The 27,064-nt window shown below is 40.5% G+C and overlaps 1 protein-coding gene across 1 annotated transcript; it reads right to left on the bottom strand.

Moving 5' to 3' along the window:
- Positions 1-109: 109 nt before the first annotated feature.
- Positions 110-24,125, bottom strand: SLC6A4 (solute carrier family 6 member 4). The gene is made up of 14 exons (XM_009558467.2): positions 23,048-24,125; positions 15,186-15,778; positions 14,093-14,227; positions 12,923-13,142; positions 12,376-12,514; positions 11,858-11,992; positions 9,902-10,005; positions 9,170-9,297; positions 8,690-8,802; positions 7,840-7,971; positions 6,643-6,742; positions 6,122-6,222; positions 4,644-4,811; positions 110-3,891 (listed from the first exon to the last, which is right to left on the bottom strand). Exons 2-14 carry the CDS (start codon positions 15,646-15,648, stop codon positions 3,817-3,819), a joined length of 2,013 nt encoding a protein of 670 aa, XP_009556762.2. The 5' UTR covers positions 15,649-15,778; positions 23,048-24,125; the 3' UTR covers positions 110-3,816.
- Between the last annotated feature and the right edge of the window lie 2,939 nt (positions 24,126-27,064).

Here is a 27,064-nt window from a genome sequence, read left to right as displayed (position 1 = left end):
GACCTTGTTGGTATAGCAAACCCGACTAGATGTTCTGCTTTTTCTTGGAATTGCGTTTTATCTTTGTTCTTCCCATAAGAGAGAGACACAAGAGCTGTCAACAGATGGATTATGAATATTAAATTTATTATAACAGTTTACAGTACAAGGCACATACTGATGACTTACAATCAGCTTGCAACACTTGTAACTAAACAGCCGCATAAATTAATACAGGTGCATTGGGTACAAGTTGGAAGGAATACTTAGTTCTGTACAGCTAAAACTCCAGTTTAATTCTGTTTGCTTAAAAGGCAAACATGGTCCTAATTTACCAGTTTCATAACTTCCTTTTCACTGTTCAGAATAGAGGGTGGGATATACTTCTGTGATAAATAAGTGGAAGGTGAGCTTAAGAGAAGGAATCTGTTTGCCTTGAAAGGCTTGTAATTGCAGTGCAGCCCATTTGGTCCCAATATAACTATGTTTTATACAAAACCAGTGTTTAATATCTGGGTACTTGTTGAGTTACCTGGTAAATATTGATTACTCAAACTGCTTTCAGATGCATATGTAAAAAGAAAAAAAAAAACAATCTATGACGAAAATAGATAAAGTCAATTTCTCAATATTTCAACCACCCAGCTAAACAGAGATACAAAAAAAAAGGAACTTACCATACGAAGATTTAGAAAGCTTCAAACCAGTAAGCAACGTATCAAAGAAATAATGGGAACTAAACTGTCATGTGAGTTCAGCTTTTATAGAATGAAAACATGGATGTATTTTATCTTTGTATTAGTCAGGAAAAGAAAAGCCTATTTAGCTCGCTTCTGGAGGGCTTCCTTGCCCCCTGTTTCCGTGAAGACCTCAGACTGCACTATCCTAGTGAAAAGAGAGTGAAGATTTAACATGGCAAATGATCTTCTGGACTGCCTATGTCTAAAAATATTTTTCCGGTAACTTTTCAAGTCTGCATTGCTTTCTGTATCTTTAAGTGATTTTAAGAACATTCACCCTCTCTCAGCACCCTCTGCTCAGAGTGCATCATTTTTCAGCTGAGAAATTCAGGCAGGAGAGACCTTGTCTTGTTTTACACAGTAACAATTGCAGCGGTTGTGTTAACATCATGGCTTCTTGGCTGACATTTAATCCACTGGAAAGCAGTGGCGTTTCTTGGGAGGTTGCTCAGCTTTCTGTGCTAAAACCACCCAGAGAGACACTGATGTCTGTCATATAATAGAGTCTTAAGAAATACAAATTAAAGTTGCATCTTTTGCCATTTCAACTGCTGTTATAAAAGAATAACATTGGCAATGTTTCGCACTGAAGAGCAGTGATTCCTGCAATTATTACTCTGCAAATTATTCTGTTCCCAGTTTCAGTTTGTTTACAAGAGTTGAAAGAGAAACTTTGGCTTTGATACAGGTAATGCTCAAATTTAACTCGACCCTTCACCCCTTCCTAATAAAAGAAGGTAGCAGAACATCTATGTATAGAGGCTTTTGCAAATAGGGCTACATAGATGCCCAAAAATTGGAACTGTGAGTTTTGGGTTGGTTTTGTGCTGGTGGTTAGGGTGGTGTGGTGTTTGTTTTGATAATGAGCCCAGCATGAAACAGTATCAAGTCTGGAAAAATAAATTCCATTTGTAGGATTTATGTGTCTAGGAGGAAGCTTCTCCAGCATCAGCTGAGCACCAGCCTGGAGAGCGAAGGAGCTGGGTAGGGTTTTCTGCTTTATTTCCCACACTTTGGTTTTGGATACACGAGTACCTCCTTCATCTCACATTGACACTTCTTATGGATTTTTTCAATTAATGAACTTGTAACAGAAAATTTAGGTGTTTTATAAAGGCGGTAGTTTTGTGGTTTGTAACTTAATAACTAATTGGCTTCCTAATATTCAAAGAATTCCCAAACTATTCCTCTTTTCCTTGCAACGAAAACCGTTTTGGGAGTAGTTTACAATTACATGAGGCATAAGGTACAGACCTGTTTTGTGGGAAAAACTGCCCCGTAAGACATTAATTATGTTTTTCTTGTGGCAGTGAAAGAAGATATTCCCTTTTTAAAAATATTTCAGGAGTCTTTTGTTTGTAGTTCTGGAAGAACAGTCATTGTCCTTTTAAGTTATTTCCTTATGGGAAGTTTGTCTTGAGACCTGAAGTTAAGTGTGCTCAAGTTGCCAGCTGAAGCGTAAGTGGCTCCTGGAGATGTCTGAACACCTAAGCGAGAAAAACCTTAGCAGAAATTATGAAAACATTATATAACCTTGTTCGTTTTAGCAGTATGTTACCTAAGTAGACCATGCGATACCAAAGAGACTTTTATCCTCTGTTTTATTTGACTTGTTATAATCTATGCGGTAGAGTAAAAATACAATGCAGGTTTTTACATTAATGATGCCTACTTATGTTTGTCTAAACTTCCACATAACTGCAGCAGAACTATTGGCCTCCAGCTGCCTGGGCAATCATAGTCAGTCTGAAGGCCTCTCCTTGGAAAGCACACGTGTGCATGTAATATAAAGAGGTTAGTATGTATAATTTGCATATCTGTGCCTCAACTTCTAGTATAAATAGTTCTGATGAGTATCAATCCTGCTGAACTCTATTTAGCTTCCTGTTAAAAAAAAAAATCCTCCTCTTTTTCTTCTTCAGGATGAAAACCAAATGTTCTCACAATTAGAATATGAGCTAGTAAATCTTCTAAGTAGGTTTGTATAGTTTAAGTGTACTTTTGTCAGCCAGACAAAAGAATAAGTCTAAACATTGGTTCTGTACTAGGAAAGAACAGAAAAAGCCACAGGCTCCAGTAAATTTTAGGTGTGAAATCAAGTTCAAACAAACAAAGAACAATTTAAAACCCCCACCAGAACAAAGCAGAGAAGCAGATCTTTAAGATTTAATTTTTTGGCATCAGCACTCAAAACAATGCCTTGTTGGTCTGCAGTTTCTTTGGGTGTGAGCGTTAGGTCTGTCTGGACAAAGGGTTTGTTAATATGTAGCTTAGTTATGAAAACAGTGTAGTAAGTGCTGGGAACTGAGGTACTTGTCAAGTAAACTGTGAGGAGTGTTTGAAGGTTGATTTGGGTCTCAGGGCATGTGAGGCTTTCAACATTTCCACAGCTGCTTTTGTATTTGTTATGCAAGAAACAATTAGTAGAAACTTCTATCATCTACAAAATAGAGGGAAGGAAAATGTGTGTGCAACATATGCAGAGAATATAGTGCTGCTCAGGATTGGTTCCTCTTCCTCCGTCTACTGCACTACAGACCTAGGGACTGAGGAATTCACTATATTTATTTGCTAGGTTATAAAACCTATTAAATAATGTATGGCTATCGGAAATATTTGTATATTTTTCAATGTAGTTGAAACAATTAGAACCTTAGAAGCGAATACGACATTGCCCAGGACGAACGATCACATTGAGGAAGTTAAAGGAGTACTGCCACAGACTTGGGATTCTACACCTAATCCTACCTGCTGACACTCGTCCTAGAGCGGCTTACGCAGTCACACACACTTTCAAACGGCCCCAGTGCGCACGCGTGGGACAGTGGTGTTCTCATGCACACAGACATCCTCACGGTTCCGGAAGGAAGGAGTTGTCAGTCAGTTCAGTCTGGTTAGAAGTGCACAGTAGATTTCATTGAATTGCTTGTATTAATGTGCTGGAGGCATCATGTTTCCAAATGCCCGTTGTCAGTGATGCAGCCTCCATAGAAAACTCCATTTGTTGTCTCAACTGGAAAGTTACCTCTTTGGGGGAGGAGAGTATGGGAAAAGTTACGTTATGCTCCCCCTCTCTCCTCCCAGAAAACAGGTTAGCTTATACTGCATTCATGCGGATGTCTCCAAAAGGAATTTCTGTCGCTGTTTCCGGAGTAATGCTTTTCAGAATACGCTGTTGGAAGGAAATCACTATTAGAAATCGACTCATTTTAGAGATAATATAAAATGTAACAGACATTTGGAAAGAGATTTATAATTAAATGAGTCTGGTTTGATTTATATGTATTGAACTATACAAGGATGTTTCAGGCTTCTGTTTTCTCAGCACTAAGGCACTAGAGAAGTGCACAGTGTTATTTTTTAATTATTTGTAACTTATCATTTTAATCAAAGCTTGACAGATGTCTTATTAATGTTTAGGCCTTTGCAGTTTACTCAGATGCCCTGTGCCAACTAAATGTGTCCTTTCTGGACTAGTATTTACATGAACTTAAAAAGAAACCCCAAAATGTCATCAGAGGCTGCGACAGATTTACGGCAGAAAAATCTTACTGAGTGTGGGAGAGAAACAGAAACTGGTTCTTGCAGACAGCCCCAAGGGAACCAGTCTTTCCCTGCCTCATTCACGTGATACTGTGGCATATGTGATTTCTAGGAGAAGCCTCCAGTTCACCAGAGCTTAAAAAAGAAAGATACTTGATTTAATATTTGATATGAATATGCCAGTGGCCTCAGTAAGAACTGGGGAGATTCATGAGTCCCTCAGAATGGGCAGAAGACAATTAACTATGGGCTGATGAGTAACAGAACAGTAGTAATCCTCAAGTCTCAGGTCTTCAGAGCCTAGAAGAATCTACACGGAATATTAATAGAAGCCACCACCTTCCTAACAGTCAGATAGAAGCAGTAGAGCATGATGGATACCTCTTTAAGTGTTCCTGAAGTGATGATCAACCGGTAAACCATGTAGATGGGAATACAGATGATAGAAGAGGTTCCTATGCAATAACCCACTACTGTGGTCCAGTAGGGATAATTGTAACCAAAAAGCCGTAGCTCAGGAGGATTGGACAGAAAGCTGCAAGTGACAAACTGAAAAAAGAGATAGCAAAGCATGAATACGTGTATTTTGGTGGCACATGCTGACTTTAGGGAGCTCTGTGTCCCAGCATAACACTCAGCTTTTGGTTTTCTCTGTGATAAGCTGTACAGATTCTCTTTCCACCGTTACCTATTTTCTACAAATTTAGTCATTTCTGTGTTATTTTTCCATAGCACTTTGATCTTCAATAGCTTTTAAAAATATTGATAATTTGGATAGAGGATTCTGGTGACATCTCAATTAATGCTATTGGATCATTTTCCTGTGCATATCGTAGATGAGTGAGAAATTCCTGGTGAAACAACAAATATTTTTAGTCGAATACTACAGGAATAATATTTGTGACTGTCTTTGGTAGGGTCTCTGTTTTTCCCAGAGTATCATCAGGTCAGAATTACCAGCATAATTTCCATACAGAAATAACATACTACCTTCTGGGCTTCTGTTAGTTTAGTTTTGTTTCCACAGAGAATACAAATAGCTCTGCCCGGCAATCACATCACCAGAGCTGTGTTCCTCTCTGTTTACTTTACTCGTTTAGGATCACAAAGAGGATGGTAGTATAAACATTTATTTTTAGTGTCACCCTTATTTATAGCTTCCACCTTTTTCTTTTTCTAGGGGTAATAAAATCTGTTCATTGCGCATTGATCATTACCAGTGTTTGAATTCACTCCATAGGTCTGAAATCGATGTTCTGTGCTTCATAAACTCATCTTGACCTGCTCTGCTCCCACTGAGCCCAGTAACAATAAAAGAGAGCGTGAACTAATTTTGGATCAGGAAATGAACACTTTATGTTAAAGTGCTATCAATAATACTGCCAAGTCAAACATGGGGACAGTATTTCCAATTCTGAATTACAGATTTATAAAGGTTGCAATTAACTGCTGTAAGTTTTAAGTGGGATACTCCAAAGCTGTCAGTCAGCTGAGACAGTCTGTTTACTCATCTTGGCTTTCCTCCCCCACAGTTTTTTCATCATCTTTTATTGCTTCATTTTGCTGAGGTAAATACAAAGCAACAAAACAAAGCAACTTTGTTCACAAGGGAGTTATTCAGATCCCAGGCTTGTTTACCTAGCTCATCTACACAAATCCTTAAAATAGTAATTTACTAACGAGACCTTGCAGCATTGGATTGGATTTTTCATTAATTGAGCCTTTTTGGTTTCACAAAAGTTGTTACTCAAGAGCTTCACAAGGATATTCTGTAATTAAGCTTTTAGGAGTCTCAGGAGCTGCATTGTTCAATGGCAATTTTCTTGTTCTGGAAAGAAAAAGCTATAAGGAAAGCTCACCAGAAGGAAGATGGGACTGATTGCTACCCAGCACACTCGCCAGTACCAGCCTGGGGTGAAGCCCAGCATTTCTTTCACATCATTGCAAAACTGGGTGATGCCTATGGAAACAAATGAGAGAGGTGAGAGCAGATAGGAGTTTTTCGTAAGTGGATGCACAGCATTTTGGATGCACAGCAAATAATTTCAGTATCCATCATGAAATACTGTTTTGGAACTGGATGATCTTTTCCAGTTGGTATTGGTCCCTTCCAATATGAACCATTCTGTGATTCTACAGTTGTATTAAATCTTTAATTACTCTGAAGTACAGCTCTTGTTACTTCTAGATGTCACTGTACTTTTGTCAGAGAACAATTAAAAATAATTCTTACAGATTTATTAATCAATGAGTTTGCAAAAAGGCTTGGTAAATTTTTTCCAGCGCCATCAATGACCTTGTCTGCAGAAGGAGACCGAATGCTGCATTGTGGGAGTTCGAGAGCTTGAGCTGGCATTGTTTATCACCAGGGTCTACCTACCGTAGAACCAGGCCACAGCAACCGCTTCCAGGAACACAACAGTTAAGACAGCTGGACCAGTGGCGTATTCTTCAAACAGCTTTACCACATATGCACCTCCCTGGAAAGGAGATCATATTATCAATGAACCAAGGATGCAGGGATGAAAGTCTCGTAACACTGTTTATTATTGGCTGCATCTGGACCAGAACATTCATGGACGGGTAATTCAGTCAGTTCTGTTTCTTTGTGGCAGCTCCTGTCAGTGAAATTCTAGAGCATGCTGCTGGTCTGCTCATTCTCTGAACATATTTCACCGGCTACCATGCAAAAACAGCGAAACTCAAATTTAGAGGCAGTTCTTGCTGGATTTTAATGAACAAATGAGGTTTGATGGGGTTTGACAGAATGGCTTTTCACATGCCTTCTGTGAGGGCAGCCTCTTTCTCCAACTTGAGTCATAGTTAGTTACTGAGCAGGAAATCATTTCAGATCAAGAATCAGATGGAGGAGGAGGGCAAGTCTCCTTTTACAGCAAATGCTTTAAGTGAGAAGGAAGTTGTGCACCAATGACCAAGTGCAGCATGACAGGAAAGCCAACGGTTTTGTCCTATGATCATTACACTCATTATTCAAAATATTGCTTATTGTGAAAATTAAATCCCACAAGCCCCACAAGGACTGTTTGATGTGACTAATCATGGTTCCTGGCCAGAGCTGATGAGGAAGATCCAGGAAATTCATTGCTAGAAACTTCTGGGGAACAGCACCAGGCAATTACAACATTTTCTAGCAGATAACTTTTTTGATCATTCTTTTGTTAAATTCAAAATACATTTCAAACATTAGGAAGATTAAAATAACAGTTCATATTATTTTTAAACATGGGGCTTGTGAAAGCAAATAAACCACATACAAAATGTGGAAGGTTGCTCACTGAGTCGGCAGTTGCAGCAACAGCTGCAGCTTTTATGATGTGTAGCACATTGGAGTTTTGCTGAATTGCAGTAGGATCATTTTGTAACACGTTTCCTAGTGAGAGATACAGTTCACATTCATTCCAAATTGAGATTTCTAATGCATAAAGAAAACAGGCTGGAGATTTAATCTGATTTCTTGAAACTGTCTTCAAAAAATACTCCCCTCTCCAAGATGCCGTTTGTAGGAAGCTGCTTATAAGGAAAGCTGAGGATGGGTAAAGTGGGTAAAAATACTTACAAATGTCAGGGTTGCTAATGACCCCAAAAAGCAAACAATGGTCAGACCAAGGACAAACAATTCCCTGCGTTTGCTCCAGACATGCGGGAATTCATCCAGTACTCCAGTGATCACTCCCTCTAGTCCTGCAAACTGAAAAGCATGGAAAAAAATCACTGGAAAATAGATGTTTTACCTGCTTTGGAGTGTGTTTCAATGCCTAAAGAAGCTATAAAGCATTGAGCAATGGTGCTTTATTCTGCCTGTGGAGTTGGTGTGACTGTTGTTTAGTCTTTCTCCAGACCTTCTAAAGTTTTTAAGGGGGGGATTTGGTCTTCATGTGTCTGTAGGAAGCACCTGTATCAAGAGAAGGTACCATACTACAGGCAGCAGGATGCTGATGAGTGATTGAGGAGAACCAAGATTGTGGAAACACCCAAGTCCAGCCTCCCCAGAAGAAGCTGATTCTCAGTTTGTACAAACAGGCCTTCATACAAACACCTTTTAAATCCAGTTACTGGGAAAAACTTCCAGATTTAATAGTGGCTTTGTAAGTTTGCAAGTAAAAGAGAGAAGGAGCCTAGAAGGCTCCATTCAACACAAGTATTTATGAATCAAGTGCTTTGGTTGTGTTTCCAGGCCTGTTACTAATCGTCACAGTGTGGCACTGACAAATCATTTAGTTGTATTTAGGCCTGTTTAGGTCAAAATTAGAATAGTAGTGTTGTCTTACAAAAGGCACACAGAGATGCCGATCCTGCTTTAAACCCTCTAGTGATGGTGCGATACTTGTAATTCTGTTTCTTCTGATGCTTGTGGGGCTAAGGCCAAATATCCAAGAGGACCATTGTCTCAGGTACTTTCTACTCACCGTGCTGTCTAATCCCAGCGTGAGTAACATCAGGAAAAAGATGATGGCAAAGAAAGTGGAAGCAGGCATGTTAGCAATGGCCTCAGCGTATGTAATGAAGAGAAGGCTGGGTCCTGATATTGGAATGGAGAATTAGGGATAATGGTTAGCACAGTACTGCTGCGAGGAGGGCAGACTCTTTCCCTGTACCACGTTGTCTTCAAGGGTTAAACTCCTCCCCCCAGGTGATTTCACAGTGCATAGTTACCACCACGGCTGTAAAGCTGCATGCAATATGACTTCTATACGCTGTCTTTATGGAACAACCTTTTAGCTGTACTGTGTATTTATAACAGTGCCCTTACCATAAAGTAAGTCAGTATCCTGAATTACATACTCAATATTTTGCCTTATTTGGGCTTTTCTCAGTCTAGAAAATAATACATAAATATAATCTATCTTAGAAACAGTTTGAGAGATGTATACAAAAAGTTCGCCTACCGGTATCTTTGGCAACCTCTGATACGTCTTCCTTCCTCATCTCGGCCATGTATCCCAGCACAGTGAATATGACAAACCCAGACACAAAACTAGTCGCGCAGTTCACGGTACTGGTAACCAGAGCATCTCTGCAACAGAAAACCTAAATATCAGGGAATCGACATCAGTTAGAAAGGATAGTTTACTACTAGATGGAGCGAGTTACTCATCAATACAACTACTTCAGCTTCAAAGAGATGCTGTAACATTAGTCTGACACTGGATAGAATGCTGGTTGAATACTGTTGTTTTTAGATAAATAGGAATTACTACAGGAATAGTAAAGAATTGAGAGTTGTATTTCATAAGGTACAAATAGAGTATTTTAATATAACAAGGAAACAACTAGAAATCACCTTTCAGATCAAGACTCTGAAGTAAATTCCTAACTACTTCTGAGATTAAATAATTGTAATGTGATTGTCTGGCAGGGATTTAGCCCATTTTGTTGTGACAGGTTTCTACATTTTGGACTCCCTGCTGTAATTGGTCGAGATTCTCTCTCTTTACGGTAGGCACAACAGAAAAGAAATGTTTTAGATTACAGGTTCTTTCATTAAGGCCTTTTGTTCTGTGATTTGTATGTACACAGGTTTGATAATTCAATGCCTTTGACCAGCACCGTTTCTTTTTTTGTAAATACCCACAGTTATTTTTAACTCAGTTCTACATTTGGAATAAGGAAGAACTCACTGGTAGCAGTTGTTATGGAATTTGTTGTAGCTGGCGTAGGCCAATAGGACCCCAAAACCTGGACCGAGGGAGAAAAAAATCTGAGCTGCTGCATCCACCCAAACCTGAAAAATATCAAAGATGAAGAAAAAATTAAACAGATCAAGTGAGTTTGGCATAGTCAGAATATCACATAGCCCTGCAAACCCATGTTTCACTACTCTGCTGCATTCTAGTCCTGGTCTAACAAACACTTAAGAAACCATGTTGAAATACAAATATTTATTGTAGATTTGTGAGAGCTGTAAACATCCACTGTCACTTTAGTGCCGATGCTGTGCTTATCAGATCTCTTTACACGATTCTAAGTACTCATTGGCAGTTTATTTTCTGACAGCATCTTAGATTAATTGACAGTGATTTGCCTTTGATCAGTCTAACACAACTTTTATTATGTGTAGAGGGTGTTCTATCCATGATGTTGCAGTGGACTTGGCCCATCTCCCTCCAAACTCTGTGTGGTATGAAATAGTCCTCTGTGTCCTCCAAGCTAAGCAGTAGATGATGGCTGCTCAGATGTTTTCTGGAATAATGGAAATACATGACAGTGCGGATGCAGTTCTAGTCCTTAGAACTCAACTCAGCTTTGTTGTAGCTGTGACAGATGCAAGTGTGATGATCTTGTTATGAAAAGCTTGAGCCTGTCATACTTGAAAAGTGGCCAGGGCCTTAATGAGTAGTGTTCCTAAGGTACAATATCAGTTCCCTTTCTGAAGGTGAAAGTCCTCATTCATTTATCCTCTTTTGATTGAAACATGGAGTTCATTACAACTCATTTCTAATATTCTCTTGCATCGTGAGGCCACCCCATATCATCCAGACAGAGCTCTGTCATCGTCCAGCATGCAGATTGCAATCTGCTGTCCTCACTTCAGATATATCCAATACAATATCAATGCCCTTTATTGCTTTTTCAGAAGATGTGGACGCTTATTGGAGATGCAGCTTTATCAGAAACTGCTGTGTTTTCATTTCCTCTTCATTCAAAACTCTCCATATCAGCTGGGCAGCAGCAGACTTGCAAACATTGGAATTTTTAATCTTTTTATTTGTAGTATTTATTGCTTTGGGGTTTTTCCATCACCCTCCTCACTAGACACTTTCATAGGCAGTGAAGCAAGTGGAGCCTTGAGCCTGATGGACAGCTTGTCATCCAGAGAGTTCAAAGCTGAATCAGATACTGGAATTGGGGTTGCTGGTTAGCTCAGTCCTGTCCTCATTCCCCATTCCTTTTCAAATCTTGGTGGTGTGTGTAGGCCTGATTTATTCCTTCTCCGCATGCATTTGCATGCAGTCTTGTTTCAGTTGGTGGCTACAGGGACTGTCCTTTGGTTTACCTGCCACAGCTCATCACAGGTTGGAGATCTGAAGTTTCAACTCTAGTAACCCACACTGTTTAAGTCCAGGTAACCGTGCATACTGTTGCACTGTGGAAAGGTCTGCTTGAGTGTTTAATGATCCTCTCACAGCCATAAACCTGCAGCTAAACCAGTTCTTAGGGCTTCGTAAGTTCAGTTTGCTCAGGATGACTATCATGGATAAAGGATTTTGTTGTAGTGTAGCAGTAATCAGCTTCTTGCTCAATGTTAGGCTCTTCACCATCTTCCTGGTAATAAATTGTTTGGTTACTTGTTTTCTTTCTAATCGTATCACTAATTTGATTCAACCACTGTACGAGAACCCTACTATTACTTCAAGTAATAAACTGATGGTGTACTTTAATCTTTAAAATAGTATTTATTATGGATTAATTATAATTATAGAAAGAATAGCATGACTGTTTAAACATTAGACTGTGAAGTCAGGCTTTTAGTCCATGCTAAAACATCTGTTTACTCATCTTCTATGCTGAAAATATACATTGAATTATATACAGGCTAAAAAGCGAATCTCTACCCTTTTGTAATTTTTTTTTACCTCAGTGGCCAGGAGTTTGTGCCAGTCAGGTTTCAAGTAGTAGAGGACACCTCTCCAAGCCCCAGGCAAGGTTGCCCCTCTCACTAGCAGGATGAAGAGTATGATGTAAGGGAATGTGGCAGTCACCCACACCACCTGTGAGGGAAAGCAGTTAAGACAGCATTTATCATGGGTAGGAAGTTAACAACTGATAATGAGTTATTCTTATTATAGCCCTTTGCATTTATAACATCCTCATGTGAGCTCAGAAGGTCTGTAAACAGGCAGTTTGCACGTCTACACCCATGCTTTCTCTGGGCAGGATTGTTCTTGTCCAGAAAACAGTAACTTACTGTCGTTATATATCACTTGGATAACAGTAGCAGGCATTCTACAGTAAGTGCTTCCCAAACACATGAGCCTCTAATCCCTGTCATGAAGACAGACGGGGGGGAATTCTCCATCAAGTTAATTGACCCCTTTAGAACTGCTGCTAGACTGTACTGTACCAAGTTGAATTGTCTTGCTTTTGCATTCACCTTGCCAGATGTTTTGACCCCTTTCCAGATGCTGAAGTATACAATGGTGAAGATTAACAGTAAACAGATGGTCAGTTGCCAGCTAATGCCCCCCAGGTCATCCAGCCCATTGGACCTGTGCACCTGTAGAACTTGGCGGCTGAAAGAGGAAAAGAAAAACACAGTATAGATGTTTGTTGAACAAATACTTATGTGAAGTACGCTTTGAACAGTCCCATACTGTGGTCTGAGCATTACAAGTAGTCCTGAGGCCTTGAGAAGTAGCCCTCAGAGTCATATCAGTTTATTTTTAATTAAAAGCTTGATATTAATGATACACCAGCAATGATAAATGATAAGTGATGGCAGCTGACAGTGGCTGGGAACCTCTGATCTTGAGTACCCTTCCATACACCCTAAGCTTACATGCCCCTACAAGTATTCACGGACTTAAATAGTTCAGAAAAGGGTACCATTAATAAGCAGCCCTGCTCCCCCTCCGGGGAAAAGCTTGCTACATGTTCCACCATTCTGTCTGGTGTTACTGTCCTCACTTACATGCACTTACGTATAAAATTCTTCTGCGGGAGAGATGGAGTGTAGGGACCAGCTGACGTTGTCCTTGCTGAAGTAGTTGGTGCAGTTGCCTGTGTTCCAAGGATTTGTGCAGCTGGTCCACGGCAGCTCCGACGTGAAGGAGGATACGAGGTAGTAAAAGGCCCAAGCCATAATGGTGTTGTAGTAGGAGGCTACGTAGAGATCTATTATACAGATGGCAAAGCCAATTCCTAGTAAGGCAGGAAAGAATTAGGAAAAACAAATTAGGAAGAAGTTATTCACAATGAGAGTGGGGAAGCCCTGGCCCAGGTTGCCCAGGGAAGTCACAGATGCCTCCTCTCTGGAAGTGTTCAAGGCCAGGTTGGACGAGGTTTCGAACAACCTGATCCAGTGGGAGGTGTCCCTGCCCATGGCAGGAAGGTGGAACTGGATGGGCTTTATGGTCCCTTCCAACCTAAACCATTCCATGATTCTATGAAATAATTACATGAAGTGACTGTAAGTTTTAGACCAAAAAAAAAATAGGAAGGAATTGGTTCTCTTATCAACTATAATTAGTAACCGAGGCAGCTCTGCAGGTACGCATAACCTCACAAGTGTTTACAACACTGGAATTTCTTGCTTCGGAAACACTCAGGCTCAGATTCCAAAGAAGCATCCTTAATCAAGACAGAACATGCTTGCATTTTTCTTTTATCTGTTCCTAAGTGTCTGGAATTTAGAAATAGGCATATTGCTCTCTTAGTAAATATAAAAGACAAGACCAGAGCTAAAACACTGAGAGCAGGATGAAACGAGCGTGTAGAATAGGTCCTTCCACTCTAAAAGACTCAGTGGTGGGACAGCAGTTGACAGACCAGGCTGGAGATGGGGAATCATGTCTTTGTTAATATCTTTGTAGTAGATCTTTATTCTTTCTTAGTTGTAATTTTGCCTTGGATGCAGTAATGTTGCACTTGCTGTATTAATTACGTTTGTTGTTTAGCTTTTTAATATTTTCAGGCATGGGCTCTGTCTGATTAATTTGAGCACATCAGATGTGTATATGAGAGTACACTCACACCTGCAGATGTATGTCAAGTTTTAGGAAAGCTTTCTTTATAAAGCCAAAATCACCTTTATAGGAAAATCTTCCAGTTACTCAGAAAGTTCTTAGTAATTTTACATTCCGCTTCTTTACCTTTGAATATAGGGCAGATTTTTCTCCAGATTGAAATACACCCATTCCTGTGGTACTGTCCTAGTGCAAGTTCCATGTAGAAAAGAGGAATCCCTCCAAAGATGGCCATGAGTGTGTAAGGAATGAGGAATGCTCCTGCAAGAAAGCAAGCAGATGGTTATAACTCTTCGTAGGACTCCTCTAACCAACACTTCCTTTTATCCCACAGGGGGAATGCCTATCCCTGCCCTAGTGCGCCACACAGGATTCCTATTGCATTTCTCCTAAGAGTAACTACTCAGCAGTGTGAATAAGAAGCAACATTCAGGCCAAACTTCTCCCATTTCCAAGTGTACATAGGATTCACCACAACTGTACTGGCTACAATGGATACAATTGTGAGATAGGCTAGGATTAATTAATTTCTTCAGTAAAATGCCATTGTTACATAAGGGACACAGAATAACTTTAAATTGGAGAGGTGCAGATTTAGACTAGACATAAGGAAGAATTTCTTCGCAGTGAGGGTGGTGAGGTACTGAAACAGGCTGCCCAAGAAAGCTGTAGCTGCCTCATCCCCGGAGGTATTCAAGGCCAGGCTGGATGGGGCTTTGAGCACCTTCATCCAGTGGGAGGTACCCCTGCCTGTGGCAAGGGTTTGAAACTGGATGATCTTTAAGGTTCCTTCTGACCCAAACCATTCTATGATTCTAAGTTCTTTCCAAGATCTCCTTGATTGGCTGATTTGCTCTCCTGTTTTGGCTGATATGTCAGTAAGTCTAAGACCCAGCATTCCTGATGAGTTGGTTTTGACCTGTTGGTTTACCTGATTTTAAAATATTTCTTGGGTCAGGGATTGAGCCTTTTCTCTTGGAAGCTGGTTCTGCACCCTACTGGCTCTCAGCTTCCAATTGTACTGATCTTTTAGATCTTGCTAAATAGCTTTTCTTCCATTTAATATGCCCAGTAATTAGATTTTCCAGTCTGCTTGGAAAGTTAAGTAATTTCCCCTTGGTTGTTTGCTCTATATGATATTAAAATAATCCACTAACTCATCTGTTTATAAGCAAGGAAGTTTAGCGTTAAGAAAGAGAATACACAACTAGGCACTAACCTCCTCCGTTTTGGTAGCATATATACGGAAATCTCCACACGTTTCCCAGATCCACTGCATATCCAATGACAGAGAGGAGAAAGTCAATTTTTTTACTCCAGGTCTCTCTGTCTTCTAGCTCCATCAGCTGCTGCTGGCCTTCTGCTCCGCAGGTGGTCGAAGTCGTGGTTGTAGTGGTGGTGGTGGCCGCTGGGGCAGTGCCCTGGGCGTCTTCCACCTCTCCCATTCCATTGCAGGGAACAGAGCTCTGAACCCCTGAATAACCGTTGGAGATCTGAGCTGCCTCCCCTTTATCTCCCTGGCTGGGGTGGACTTTGTTGCCATCCTCTGCTAGCTGTAGGGCAGGCTTAGGGTTCCTCATCAGAAGTCCATTCTCTTTGCAATCTTCTCCTTCGTTACAGTCTGAAACATCTTTCTTAGAAGTCAGTGGCTCAGTCTCATTGCTTGTTGCCTTTTTTTCCATTTTTTATGAGATCTGTTCTGATCACTTGCAGGCGGATGGCAGCACAGAGTCCCCTTGTGGCTTTATTCCCAGCACTAATAGTATTCCTCTTCTAGATTTAAATCCATCAGACAGAAGGCACAAACACCATCTAAGAAATGAAAAACAGTGAAAAATCTGTTACAGGGCTTCCTGATGCTGATAACTTTCAAGTTACAACTGATAGATTCTGTCATTAAAATACTTTTGGAAGTAATTAACCGTCACAGCATGCAACGTGATTCATTTAGCAGATAATCTATTCATGATTTTGTACAGAGGAAGGAAGCAATCGTCCTCTTCTACAGCAGGAGCCGGTGTACCTGGCTTACAGCCTTTCAGGCAGATTTGCTGGACTTTGTGCATTGTTGGACAACTCACAGGTAGTCACAGTCCTGCTGTCTTCTGGTACCATGGTCTCCCTCTGAATGTTGGTTTCACACCTAGGGAGGCTGTGGGACTCCCAGTTTGCAAAAAGGGCAGAGGGCAGAGATTAGTGTGGCTTGTATTGTCATAGGTTTATCCTATGACTTCTACTGGCGCTTTCTGGATTCACCCATTATGAAGGGAAAAGAACTAATGAAACAAACACAAGATAACAAGGGATATACAAATTACATTTCACGACCACTTCTCTTCACAACCCCGCCAGAGTCTGTGATGTTTCGCAGCAGACCTGGAAGACTTAAATGAAAGTTTAGAAAAGTATTTAAATCTCAGTGGTTTTAAACCAGCAAACGTTTTCAGGCTCAGTCAACATGAATAACAAGAAAAAAAAAAAAAAGGAAACTTCAATTTGATTGTTTTTGAAGAACTAACACATGGGGCTAATGGACAAATCTCGCTCTGAGTTCTGTTTAACTCCTTGGAGAAATAAAGGCATTTTTCCTTCTGTCTGGACCCGCTAACACTGTGGTTCCAGCCACAGTGGGCACTACTGCTGCGCTACTGTCCACTGCCAGCAAAAACACAGGCACTGGGAGAATCCCTGGCTTTACCTGCCCTCTTCACACATGCTGGAAGCACAATCCAGGAGAAATAAGCCATCCCAAAATTTAAAAAAAAAAAAAAAAAAAAGTATAACTCAATTAACTTTTCCTTCAGAACAAAAATAACAGGAAAAGGATTGCCATTCAGTGGGTCCTGTTTTGTTTTCTGCTCATTTATTCGGGCAAAGTAAATGCCCAGCTGCTTTTACTCAACAAACTCTTGAAACAGGAGCTGATCCTTATTCCCCAAGGTTTTAACCTTGCTTTATAGCTAGCAGAGCATTACACAGTTTACACAATAGCACCACAAATTCAATTATTATAATTACATCTATATTTTTCCTTTTTAAACCATTTTACTATATTAAATATCATTGTTGTATCCTGGCAGAAGAATAAGCATTATTTCACTTCTAACTGTTGGAAAATCTAAAGCAGAGAGGGGATAGCATTTGCCAGAGCTATTAAAACTCAGATTTTTCCCAGCTTTTAGCCTTGTGCAAAGCCAGTTTGTTAAACCTCTTCCTAAATTTTCACCAGTGCAAGCAGAAAGAGAAAGAAAGTTACTGAGCTGCAGAGCAAACACGAGGATTTTCTGAAGATAAAACTCTCTTGAAGGTGTTTATAACGTTCAGAAACCTCTAGTCCTTCAGGTTTACATTCTGTCTTTACCCAGATAATGCTCTTTTCATCATATAGGGAGCAGTGCATCATTAATGCTATATTCTTACAAGAGCAGTACTTTGCTACCACTAGTTAATTATCCATAAAGACTGAAACATCTTCCAAGTTTTAGAGAAAAACACTATGGCAAAGGACAGGAATTTCTATTTTACCTGTAAGACTATAAAGGTCTGAAACCTTCCAAATGTCCCAAACGAGCTTGTCCTACCACCACTGGTGGCGACATAAAAATCCTAGGCAAGGCCACAGCCAATCCTCCCCTCGTGCAGAACATGTTCAATATAAGGTAGGAATATGGAAAAGTAACCTGAGCCCTTGTGGACTTTATACCTCTTACTCATAAATGGGAAAGCAGTAAAGGATGTTGATTTAACTGCATTATCTCATGAGACTGAATTTTCCATACCTGAGTCTTAAAGCCTTACTGTGTTTGTAAAAGGTTTCATTTCTGCACATGGATACTTATTGGTACTTTCTTTACTGCTGAAAGGCTGTTGAATCTATTGTTGATTTCAGAGATCTGTGACAATCAGGATAGTTGTCTTATCTATATCTAAGGATTTCTTTCCTTCTGGTCTTCTGCAGACCACAGGAAAGAATTATCACATTATTTGAAATATTTTTGTAGAATTTTCAGTAGTTTGAGCCTCAAATATGCAAAATGGGCTGTAAAATTTCAGAGTCTTCAACTGGAATTTGAACTATTCCTTTCTGAAAGATAATTACAGCTCTTCAGCTACCCTGGAACCCTCCTGGGGTGATGGACTCTGCACCCATGCAGTGGCATTTGCAGTGGTGTAGCTGGCACCTTAAAACAGAACCATTACAGAATCAGATTTCATTGTGCTGTAAAAGCAATGTGGAAGAATGTGCTTTTTACCCCCTCTTGTTATAATTAAAGAAAAAAAAATCTGAAGGAATTATAACCACTACAAACTGCTGCCAAACTAGAGCTCTGGGGACTGAGCAGCGTACTGGGACCACGAGGGAAGATATCCAGGGAAATATTACACTAAAAGTGAAAGATTCCGTCCACCTCAGCCTCCGCTTCATCTCCATTCACCGATCTCTCAGTAGTTACAGGTGCTGGAATGTTGACAGTGAATGACATAGGAAATGGTAGTTTATTACCTGTTTTCAATCTGTGCTGTTGCAAAGGTTGCTTCTACAGAAATACCCCTTGGTTTCTTATCACCAACGTAATTAGCCTCGAGAGAAACAGAAAGCTGTGCCTTCATTTCGGTTTGATCTGTGTTTTGCAGATCTGACCTCGCTCCTTCGAGAGGCCCTAAGCATCCGTGCCTTTTCTCTCCCTGGTGGCTCTGGACAGAGATTGTTCTAAAGGGCAGTTTGGGGCTCCGCAGTGCTGTGCTGTCGGGGAGCGCGGGAAAGGTGCTGAGCTGCCAGCCCTGTAAACTGCACTCCTCCTTACGCAAAGAGTGACTAAAGAGGAGTGACCCTTGGCTCTGCTCCAGAGAAGCTCCCTGGAGCAAGCGGCGTGTTCTCCACAAGTGTTCCCTGCTTTGCTCCTTGTTGAAAACACTACGAAAGGTAATTAAAGGCATGTGCTTCTCTGAGCTTGGCTGAAGCTACCAACACAGTTCACATAAGCCAAATATTAATTAAATTATAATTTTTGGTTACTCCCACACAGAGCAAAACTTGAACCAGCACTGGAGATGTTGTAGCCCTGTAATGTCCTTTGATACACAAACCCACCTCCTTTGCCTCTATCAAAGCAATCCTCAAGGAGCATTGCTGCCCTGAGGCCTGGGTCTGTCCAGAGCAGGGAGCTGCCCCATTAATGTCTCATTGCTTTGGTTATTTCTCGAGGCACTCAGTGACCTCTCCTGGCAGTGGGAATCCTTTCCCTTTGATGCTCTGCCATCTAATGAAACAAATATTCCCAGCACTTGAAAACAAAATTATTTTCCTGTTCTGTATTTTTTTCAAGGAGGAAATTGACCTTTAATATGTCTAGGAGATTAAAACAATTCAGTTGACATACAGCAAATATCAGATGCTTCAAGGGAGACAAATCTTAAAGCCTTAAGACACGTGGAGAACACATTATTTGAGGTGGGACAGCACAGACTTCCCAAATTCCTCAAAACAAGGGCTTGTTCAGCCTCACCGTGCGCAACTACAGAAGTCACGAATTGCCTCCAAATGATCAAATACGTTTTAACTTCCACACTTGCAAAATTTCTACATATTTCACTTCATCTGAATTATGTTCTTTTTTCATGTGCTAATTTTATAAACGAATGCTGCATTCCTGTAGCAAAACTTAGGTTACCACTGTCCCTCACCCCCTCCTCCATCTGCCTTACCTGGCTGCGTACGTGCTAGTGCTTGCACAGAAGTAAAGTACTTTGAACTCTTGGGACAAAACGTCAGCCTACCATGTTGGCAAATAGAATCAACCACGAAGATGATTTCTGTTAACTTGACCTAAGTCTCACTTTCACCACAAAACATTTATGGTTGTTAAAATGCTTGAGGGCATCCTACACCTTGCAGTGAAAACGCACTTCATGCAGACAACGGCATGTAAATTGAAAAGAGTCCAAGGAAATCACTTTTATCTACAAAATCAAGCAAGAGGTTTGTATGACAAGATAGAAATTGCATGTCACACCCAGGAAAAGGCTGTGTTGTGAGAACCTGGTAAAGATTATTCCTTTGGCGTGCTTTTGTGGGCTACCGAGTTCCCATTTGGCTGCACGTATGCTCTGAAGGGGTGTAGAGGCTTTGTATTTTTCCTCTGATGTTGCACAGGCCAGGAGCAACCCTTTAATCAAAATTCTTAGATGATATCTCAGATGCTCCCATACTGTGAGAAAATAAACATTTCAGGCAATTAAATCTTGAAAATAGATTACACTAGATTATGTTGAATTTTACCTACTGTTTGTCATATGTGAGTCATGTTTAGAGTTTATAATGCAAAGAAGTAATGCCTTTTGGTTTTGTCTGTGTTCACATATACTGATTTCATTAAAAAAGAGTGCCTCAACTATTCTATTCTACTAGCTTGTTTCCATTCGGTGAGCTGATAGCAAGAATGACAGATTGTATTTCAGATTTCAAAAACCAATACTCTTAAATATGTAGTAAGAACGTCACAGTCCCAGCTTTGGTGGGGCTGCTGATCACCACAGAATCGGAGGCACTGGGTGAAAAACAGATATAAGCTGATCTCTAGACCACCTGTCAACAACTGAAAATTGATTTCATAAGGCTTTTTTTAAGCTATGCTTCTCTAGTTTAGGAGAATCAAACCCGTCTTCATAAAGACCGATCAAAAGCCACTGGAATTAGTTGGTCTAGTGAATTATTTCTCTACATATCCAGGCTGATCTCAGTGACAGTGATCGTAAACAGAACTGGCTTGGGTACTTCTGCACATCACAGCGATATGGACTTGCAGTTTATGGGGGGCAAAATGGATCCTGTATAGGAATATTTGCAGTTCTCCAAAGGCTTCCTCATATTCGTACTAAAAACAGAGTAGAGCTGCACTCAACAAGGAGTCCTGTTGAGAGGGCATCCCTTCTGGGAGAATCAAAGTCAGAACGATGCAAGCTGGGAGCTCTCTCCAGTTAACTTGTGTATTCCCAGATAAGGCTAAATAGAGATAAGATGTGAAAATAACGCTTCTGAAAGCAACAGTGCTGGGGGAATATAAACCTGTACTGGGATGTTTGTCATCATTTTCTCCGTGTTTTAGTCTGAAGTCAAAAAGTCAGCAGGAAAGAGAGATTTTACCTTTGAAAACTTGTTGAGAAGGCAGGCATTGTAGTGGAAATGTTGCCAAGTTGCTGACAGTCATTTAAAGAATGGGGGAGTGGGAAATGCATTTTCTGACTTGAGAGAGTCCAAATATAGTGCAAGGAAACAGATAAGCTTAGAGGCAATGCTATTCCTTTTGTATTCTTCCTCAAATTATTTATATAGATTTGAAGGAGGAGTCAGAACACAGCAAATATCACCAAAGAAATAGAGCCCTGCTCCTTAAGCTGACCCTGCACAGGCAAATTAACGGGCAGGTTGTTTCAAGCAAGAGACCTGCTTGCAGACTCCAGCCACAGACTGCCTGCACACACACGCCGGCATGTATCTACTTGTGTTTGTAAGGGTTTTATGTACAGAAAGTAAAGAAATGGTCACTGTTGTTTCTAGATGGTGTTTCTTTGAAGGAGACTTGTTAATGGCTATCTCCAAATCCCAGCCCCTTTTTTTCAGACTCCAAGTTCTACCTAAGTTCTTTACAAAACACCTATCTCATAGATGGGCTTCATTATGTCGGGTGATTTCTGTAGGATACAGATTGAGCTGTAAGTAAACAGGCTTGGAAAGGAGTTAAAACATCGAGTTTTACAAGCTGCAAGAGTTAGTGTGGGAAAGGACACCAAGATACAGAACGAACATTTCTTTAGGCTCTTAATACTGTTCCTAATGAAAACTCAGCGGTTTATATTTCCATGGAGGGAAGCAGGAAAGAGCTTAAATACACTGCACATTTCCATCTGTGGGAATAAGTTTGGGGTTTTATTAAATTCCAGTTTGGGGGCAGTTGTAATTTATACAACCATTTGAAATTCATAACAATTAGAAAGCAGACCCACAACACTCCGTTGCTATATGCCGAGTTTACAAACTACTCTCCAAGAAAATTATGGTCAATTCACTTACCAAAAGCACCAGCAGATGAAGCCTACGTGTCTGAAACCTCCCATGGTAAAATACCTGGTAGCTAACAATCCATATTAAAAAATTCCACAGCATTTCCAACAATCCATATCCATTGGATGCACGATCCTGTTCTCCCCAGGCTTTCTGAACATATCAAAACATGCTTCCCTGGCTATTTATATAGTCAGCTGCATTGCATTCCTTACTTAAACTTCCATAGGACTTAGCAAACTAACCCAGCACGTCAGCTGGTTTCAGCAGTTAAAGATGATTGACTGTAAATACATGTACCACACACTCTCTGGATTTATTACTTATAATAAACCTGTCCCATTGAGTTAGATAATTTACTGTGCAGGAATAGTTTACCTTTCAAAATAGAACTTAATATGGTTCATAAAGCTTACTGTACCCTTTTAAAACACATAACAGTTTGCATTCTTTTTTCTTTTGCTTCAGCGTTTGTTTCTTTATTTTTTTACTTATAGTTTAATGCTTCTTTGTAAATTGTATATAGACCTTACATTTGTAATGCAATTCTGCGGGCTGCCAAAACTTTGAGATTGTCATAACATGTTCTGCTCCAGGCATTTGACTCCCAACGTTCATAATTGCTGGACAAATGCCTGAACAAGACTGAGGAGAGCATGGAACATCAGAAAAGCAAGCAAAAGCATAAGAAGTTAGAAAAATCAAAGCAAACTTTCACCGAAATTCATCTCCCCTCTCAAAGCTTTGTTAGATGTGTATTTTCTCAATGTTTTAGAAATTACTCTAAGACCTTAAAAGCCAATTTGAAATGAAACAAAATATACTGTATACATTTTACACTGTCGTTAGTATTTCAGTTTTTATAACCAAAGTTGAAGGAGTCAATGAGGAGTGAAAGTTAAGGAACCTCCAGCATCTGCTTGCCTCAGAAGTTGGCTCTGAGGACAGCCGTCTAAAGTCTGTCTAAATTTCCTAGAATACTTAAATAGCAGGGTGTTAAAAAGAAAATTAAAGCGTACCTGTCCTTTGGATCAGTTGGAAGTGCTTTCCTTGGAGTTATCCAAGCTCTGGTAACCTTCACCCACATTTACTTCAGAGTCTCGGGAACTCAGCCTGTGGGCAACTCAGCATCTTGGTGAGGTTTTTGTACGCCAATCCCCCTCACGTGGTCTGATTTCCAGATAATCTGCTGCCAAAGAGCTCTTTAAGAATTTTTGCGTCACTTTAGTCATTTAGTCAAATAAACTTTATGTTTCACCAGGGCTGCAGCTCGGTTTTCCTCCTAGAGGTGGGTGGTTGCATTTGTCTGCTCCGATCGGTTCGAAAGAGCAGGCTCCGGTGAAGGCATAGAAGGAGGGGAGCTTTTCTGCTAAGGGACAGCTCTGCTGGCTGTTATTACTGCTATAAATAACAGGATGGCGATGAGGATGGAGACAACAAACAGGACAGAAGTTTTGAGGGAGTCAGTAAATTATGAGTTTGCAGGTGGGTCTGTGGATTACAAATAGGAAGGACTGGGACAGCACCACAATAAAAGGGCTTGGAGAGAATAATTTCTATACCTGAGTATTTTCCTTATTTTAATAAAGAAAGAAGGTTTAGTTTTGTTTTAAAGTGTTAAGCACAAATTCTTTCAAACGCATTTAGCTGCTTCAGTAAGCTCAATAAGTAATTTCCTTTCTTCCTATTCCTTCTCAAAATACCTCACTCCACCTCTGGCACATGCTTTCTCCTCAGGCTTCTTTCACCCAGGGTTTCTTCATTCCTAGACTTTACAATTTGTTTATGAAAAGTCATAAATCAGAAGTTAACAAAATAGTGCCAGAGTTTAGGTGGCGGGTTTGGGGAAAAAATAAAAGGTGGAAAAGCAGCACGGGACAAGTAAGAATAACGAATTGTTCGAGCAGCAGCGGGTTTGCTGTAAGCAGCTGCCAGTTTCCAGAGACTCGCTCCAAACAATTGAAAAGAAAAAAAACTCAGAACACTGAAAAGCAGAAGGATATAATTAGTGCTTTCCTTTCTCCTCTCCTGGTCCCTCGGTGATGCAGCAGTGTGTGATTTGCACCATCTCAAGGAGAGCTCGGGTATTGCAATTGCAAACATTACAGACTTGTATTAAAATAGGTTTTGCTTTGCCATTAATTCCCGTGGTCTATATATTCAATATGTTTGTCACATTAACCTTGTTGCCATCGGTTGTGTTACAGATTCATTGTTCTTTTAGTGAAAATAGCAATATCTAACTCGCCTTCTCTTGGCCGTGCTGAATTCCCCTCCCGTACTCTCCTTTCCAAAATAAACAGTTGTGGTCACATTAATTTCTACTTCGCTGCGGACAGGAAAAAAAACACAAGAGTTGTGTCCTTGCCTTTACAATCACCAACAACTTTCCCCTGTGCTCCATCCTGTCCTGAAGGGACTGCGAGGACAGGTACCGTCATCCCTGACCCGCCAAACCTTTATGGTGCTTGATGTACAATGTTTTAAAATGCACGAGTATCCATCTGTGGATTCAACCCCATGCTTTGGACAGCAGCCTCTCTCTTTCTCTGGAGGTAGGAGGACGGATGGGATGAGGTATTTGTGCCTCCCTTTCATCCAGATGTCCAGCTCACCACTGCTGGGTTTTCCAAACTCACTTGTTCTACCCTCTTACAAGAAATACATTCTCTTTGCCTTGCCCTTTGAGTCCCTCTGCTCTTCACATAATTATATGGGTTTCTTTAAAGTTTGGATGCGTCATGACCCTTGTCTCAGGTTTCTCTCCCTCTTAGTCTCTGCTGAGAGCAGGTTCTTTGAACAAGTTCTGAAACACCGTCTCAAACCATTCATCTCGGTCAACCCACAGTTAAATGGCTTTCATCTGCTCACATCAGTGGCACCCACATCAGTATTTAGTGATTTTCATAAGGCATACAAAACTGTAATGTGAAAAACAGCATATTAAGAACACAAAACCACCTTTTGTGACTTTTCCTGGCCTTTTTGTACCGTTAATTTTTTTTCCATTAATGTCTTCTGCAGCAGCATAGGGTTTTTTTTAACCTCTTGCCAAACACTCTGGAGCCTTTGGGGCACAATATAAACAACAGACTCGGAATTTCAGGCAGACCCCTGAAATCCCTCGGGATTTCATGCATTGATAGGCAAAACCCTCATGATTTAGGGAAAGTATGAAAAAAAACAGAAAAAAATGGACTTCACACAAGACTTAACTTCAAATGTTTCCACAGTTCTCCCCAGATAAAGCAGCTGGAGATTCCAGTTACAAATGCCAGCACAAGAATGGGAAGCATCCATCAAATTACCTAACAGGAGTACCAGCTGTGCTAAGAAGAGATTAATAATGATTCTGCAAGCACATCTCTGATTCACCGCCAATAAGAGGATAGGAACAATCTTCCAAACAACACAAAACAAACAAAACCTAAAATATTTATTTGTTCCCATCTTTTGCTTAGTTAGGAACCAGACTCCATTTAGAAGCTATTACCATTGCCTTTGGAATAAAAGAAATTCTGATTGTCCTTCCCTGCTATTTCCTAAGCTGTGCTGGGAACCACATCTGGGAGTTGGATGGGGTTTGGAAAGGGTTTGCTGTTTCCACTACAGCTGCTTTGAGAGAGCGTTCAGGTGGAGAAATCTTATGCTGAAAACCTGTGAACTGCCACTACACATAACCCATCCTCTTACTTCTTCTTCCTGCTCTTAGTTAGCAGCGGTGATTATATTCTGATTTTGGATTGAAACCAAGAGTTGACTTTGAACACAGAATCATAGAATGGTTTGGGTTGGAAGGGACCTTAAAGATCATCCAGTTCCAACCCGCTGTGATGGGCAAGGACCCCTCCCGCTGGATCAGGCTGCTCAAAGCCCCATCCCGCCTGGAGAACCCTTCCATAGAGGGGGCATCCCCAGCTTCCCTAGACAACCTGTGCCAGTGGCTCACCACCCAACACTGTCAGTATTTTCTATCTATCAGAGGAAGCCTCTTTGAACTGCCACAAGAACTACATAGTTTAGTTGACAAACTAGAAAAGAAACCTGTTGGTTGGCTGGTTCCTCAACAACCCAGAGTTCTTTTTAAGTATTTGCAAAGAATATGACCTAAAGGAAGCACCAGCACTGAAACAATTGACCTTAGCTGCTACTGTGCCAGTCCCGAGTGTGTCACTAGCACAAACCTCAGAACAGTGTAACTGTCTTTAAAGCCAAAGAAATAGAGCTCTCACTTTGACATTTATTTCCCTGTCTTACAAAACTACTAGGTATAAATGGAAAGGTATTTCTGCCAGATTGGCTTCCTTTCCTATAACGTGTTTTAGCCATGTGGATTTTCTTTGCTTATTTGAAGGAAAGGGAAAACACATACTATTGTATAAGCCGTACAGGGAAATATCTGGGCAAGAGCTGCAGAGATAAGCACACACTGGACAATACTTTTAAATACTCAAATTAACAAAAACTGGCTTGGAAATGGTTTTTAATTTGTCAAACTCAATTCTCATCAGTGTTGTTATGGACAACAAAAATGTTAAACTCCAGAGAAAGTTTACTCTCTTTGGCTGCTGTCGCCCTCTGATAGCATAAAGGAAATGGGAGAACTGCTGTAATGTCATAAGCAGAAAGATTTTAGAAGACTAAAATGCTGACCTTTCGGAAGAAAAAAAAAACCCCAAAACAACACAAGTGTTAGTCATAACCAAAATAATGTGCATAATAGAGCTCCCCAAGAGATTTGGCTTTGTGTCAGAGCCACCAGGGTTCAGCATCGAGTGCAAGGCTGTTTACTCACCCTGCAACAAGTAACACAGCACAACGTTGAGACTTCATCACAGACCCATAAAGCCAAGAGGGACCTCAAAACATCATCTTGGTCCATCCCTTTGCCAAAGGGATCAGCTCTACCAGTACCGATTCCAGCATGTCCTTCTGTAACCTGTTCTTAAAGACCTCAAACAACAGAGGCATCGCACCTCCTCAACCAACCTATTCCAGTGCTTCACTATGTTTATAACCAAAAAGCTTTTCCTAAC

The sequence above is a fragment of the Cuculus canorus genome, chromosome 20, assembly GCF_017976375.1.
Source record: "Cuculus canorus isolate bCucCan1 chromosome 20, bCucCan1.pri, whole genome shotgun sequence".
Taxonomy (NCBI): Eukaryota; Metazoa; Chordata; class Aves; order Cuculiformes; family Cuculidae; genus Cuculus; species Cuculus canorus.
Note: the sequence above shows the minus strand (reverse complement) of the source record. Positions and strands in the feature narration are given on the sequence as shown.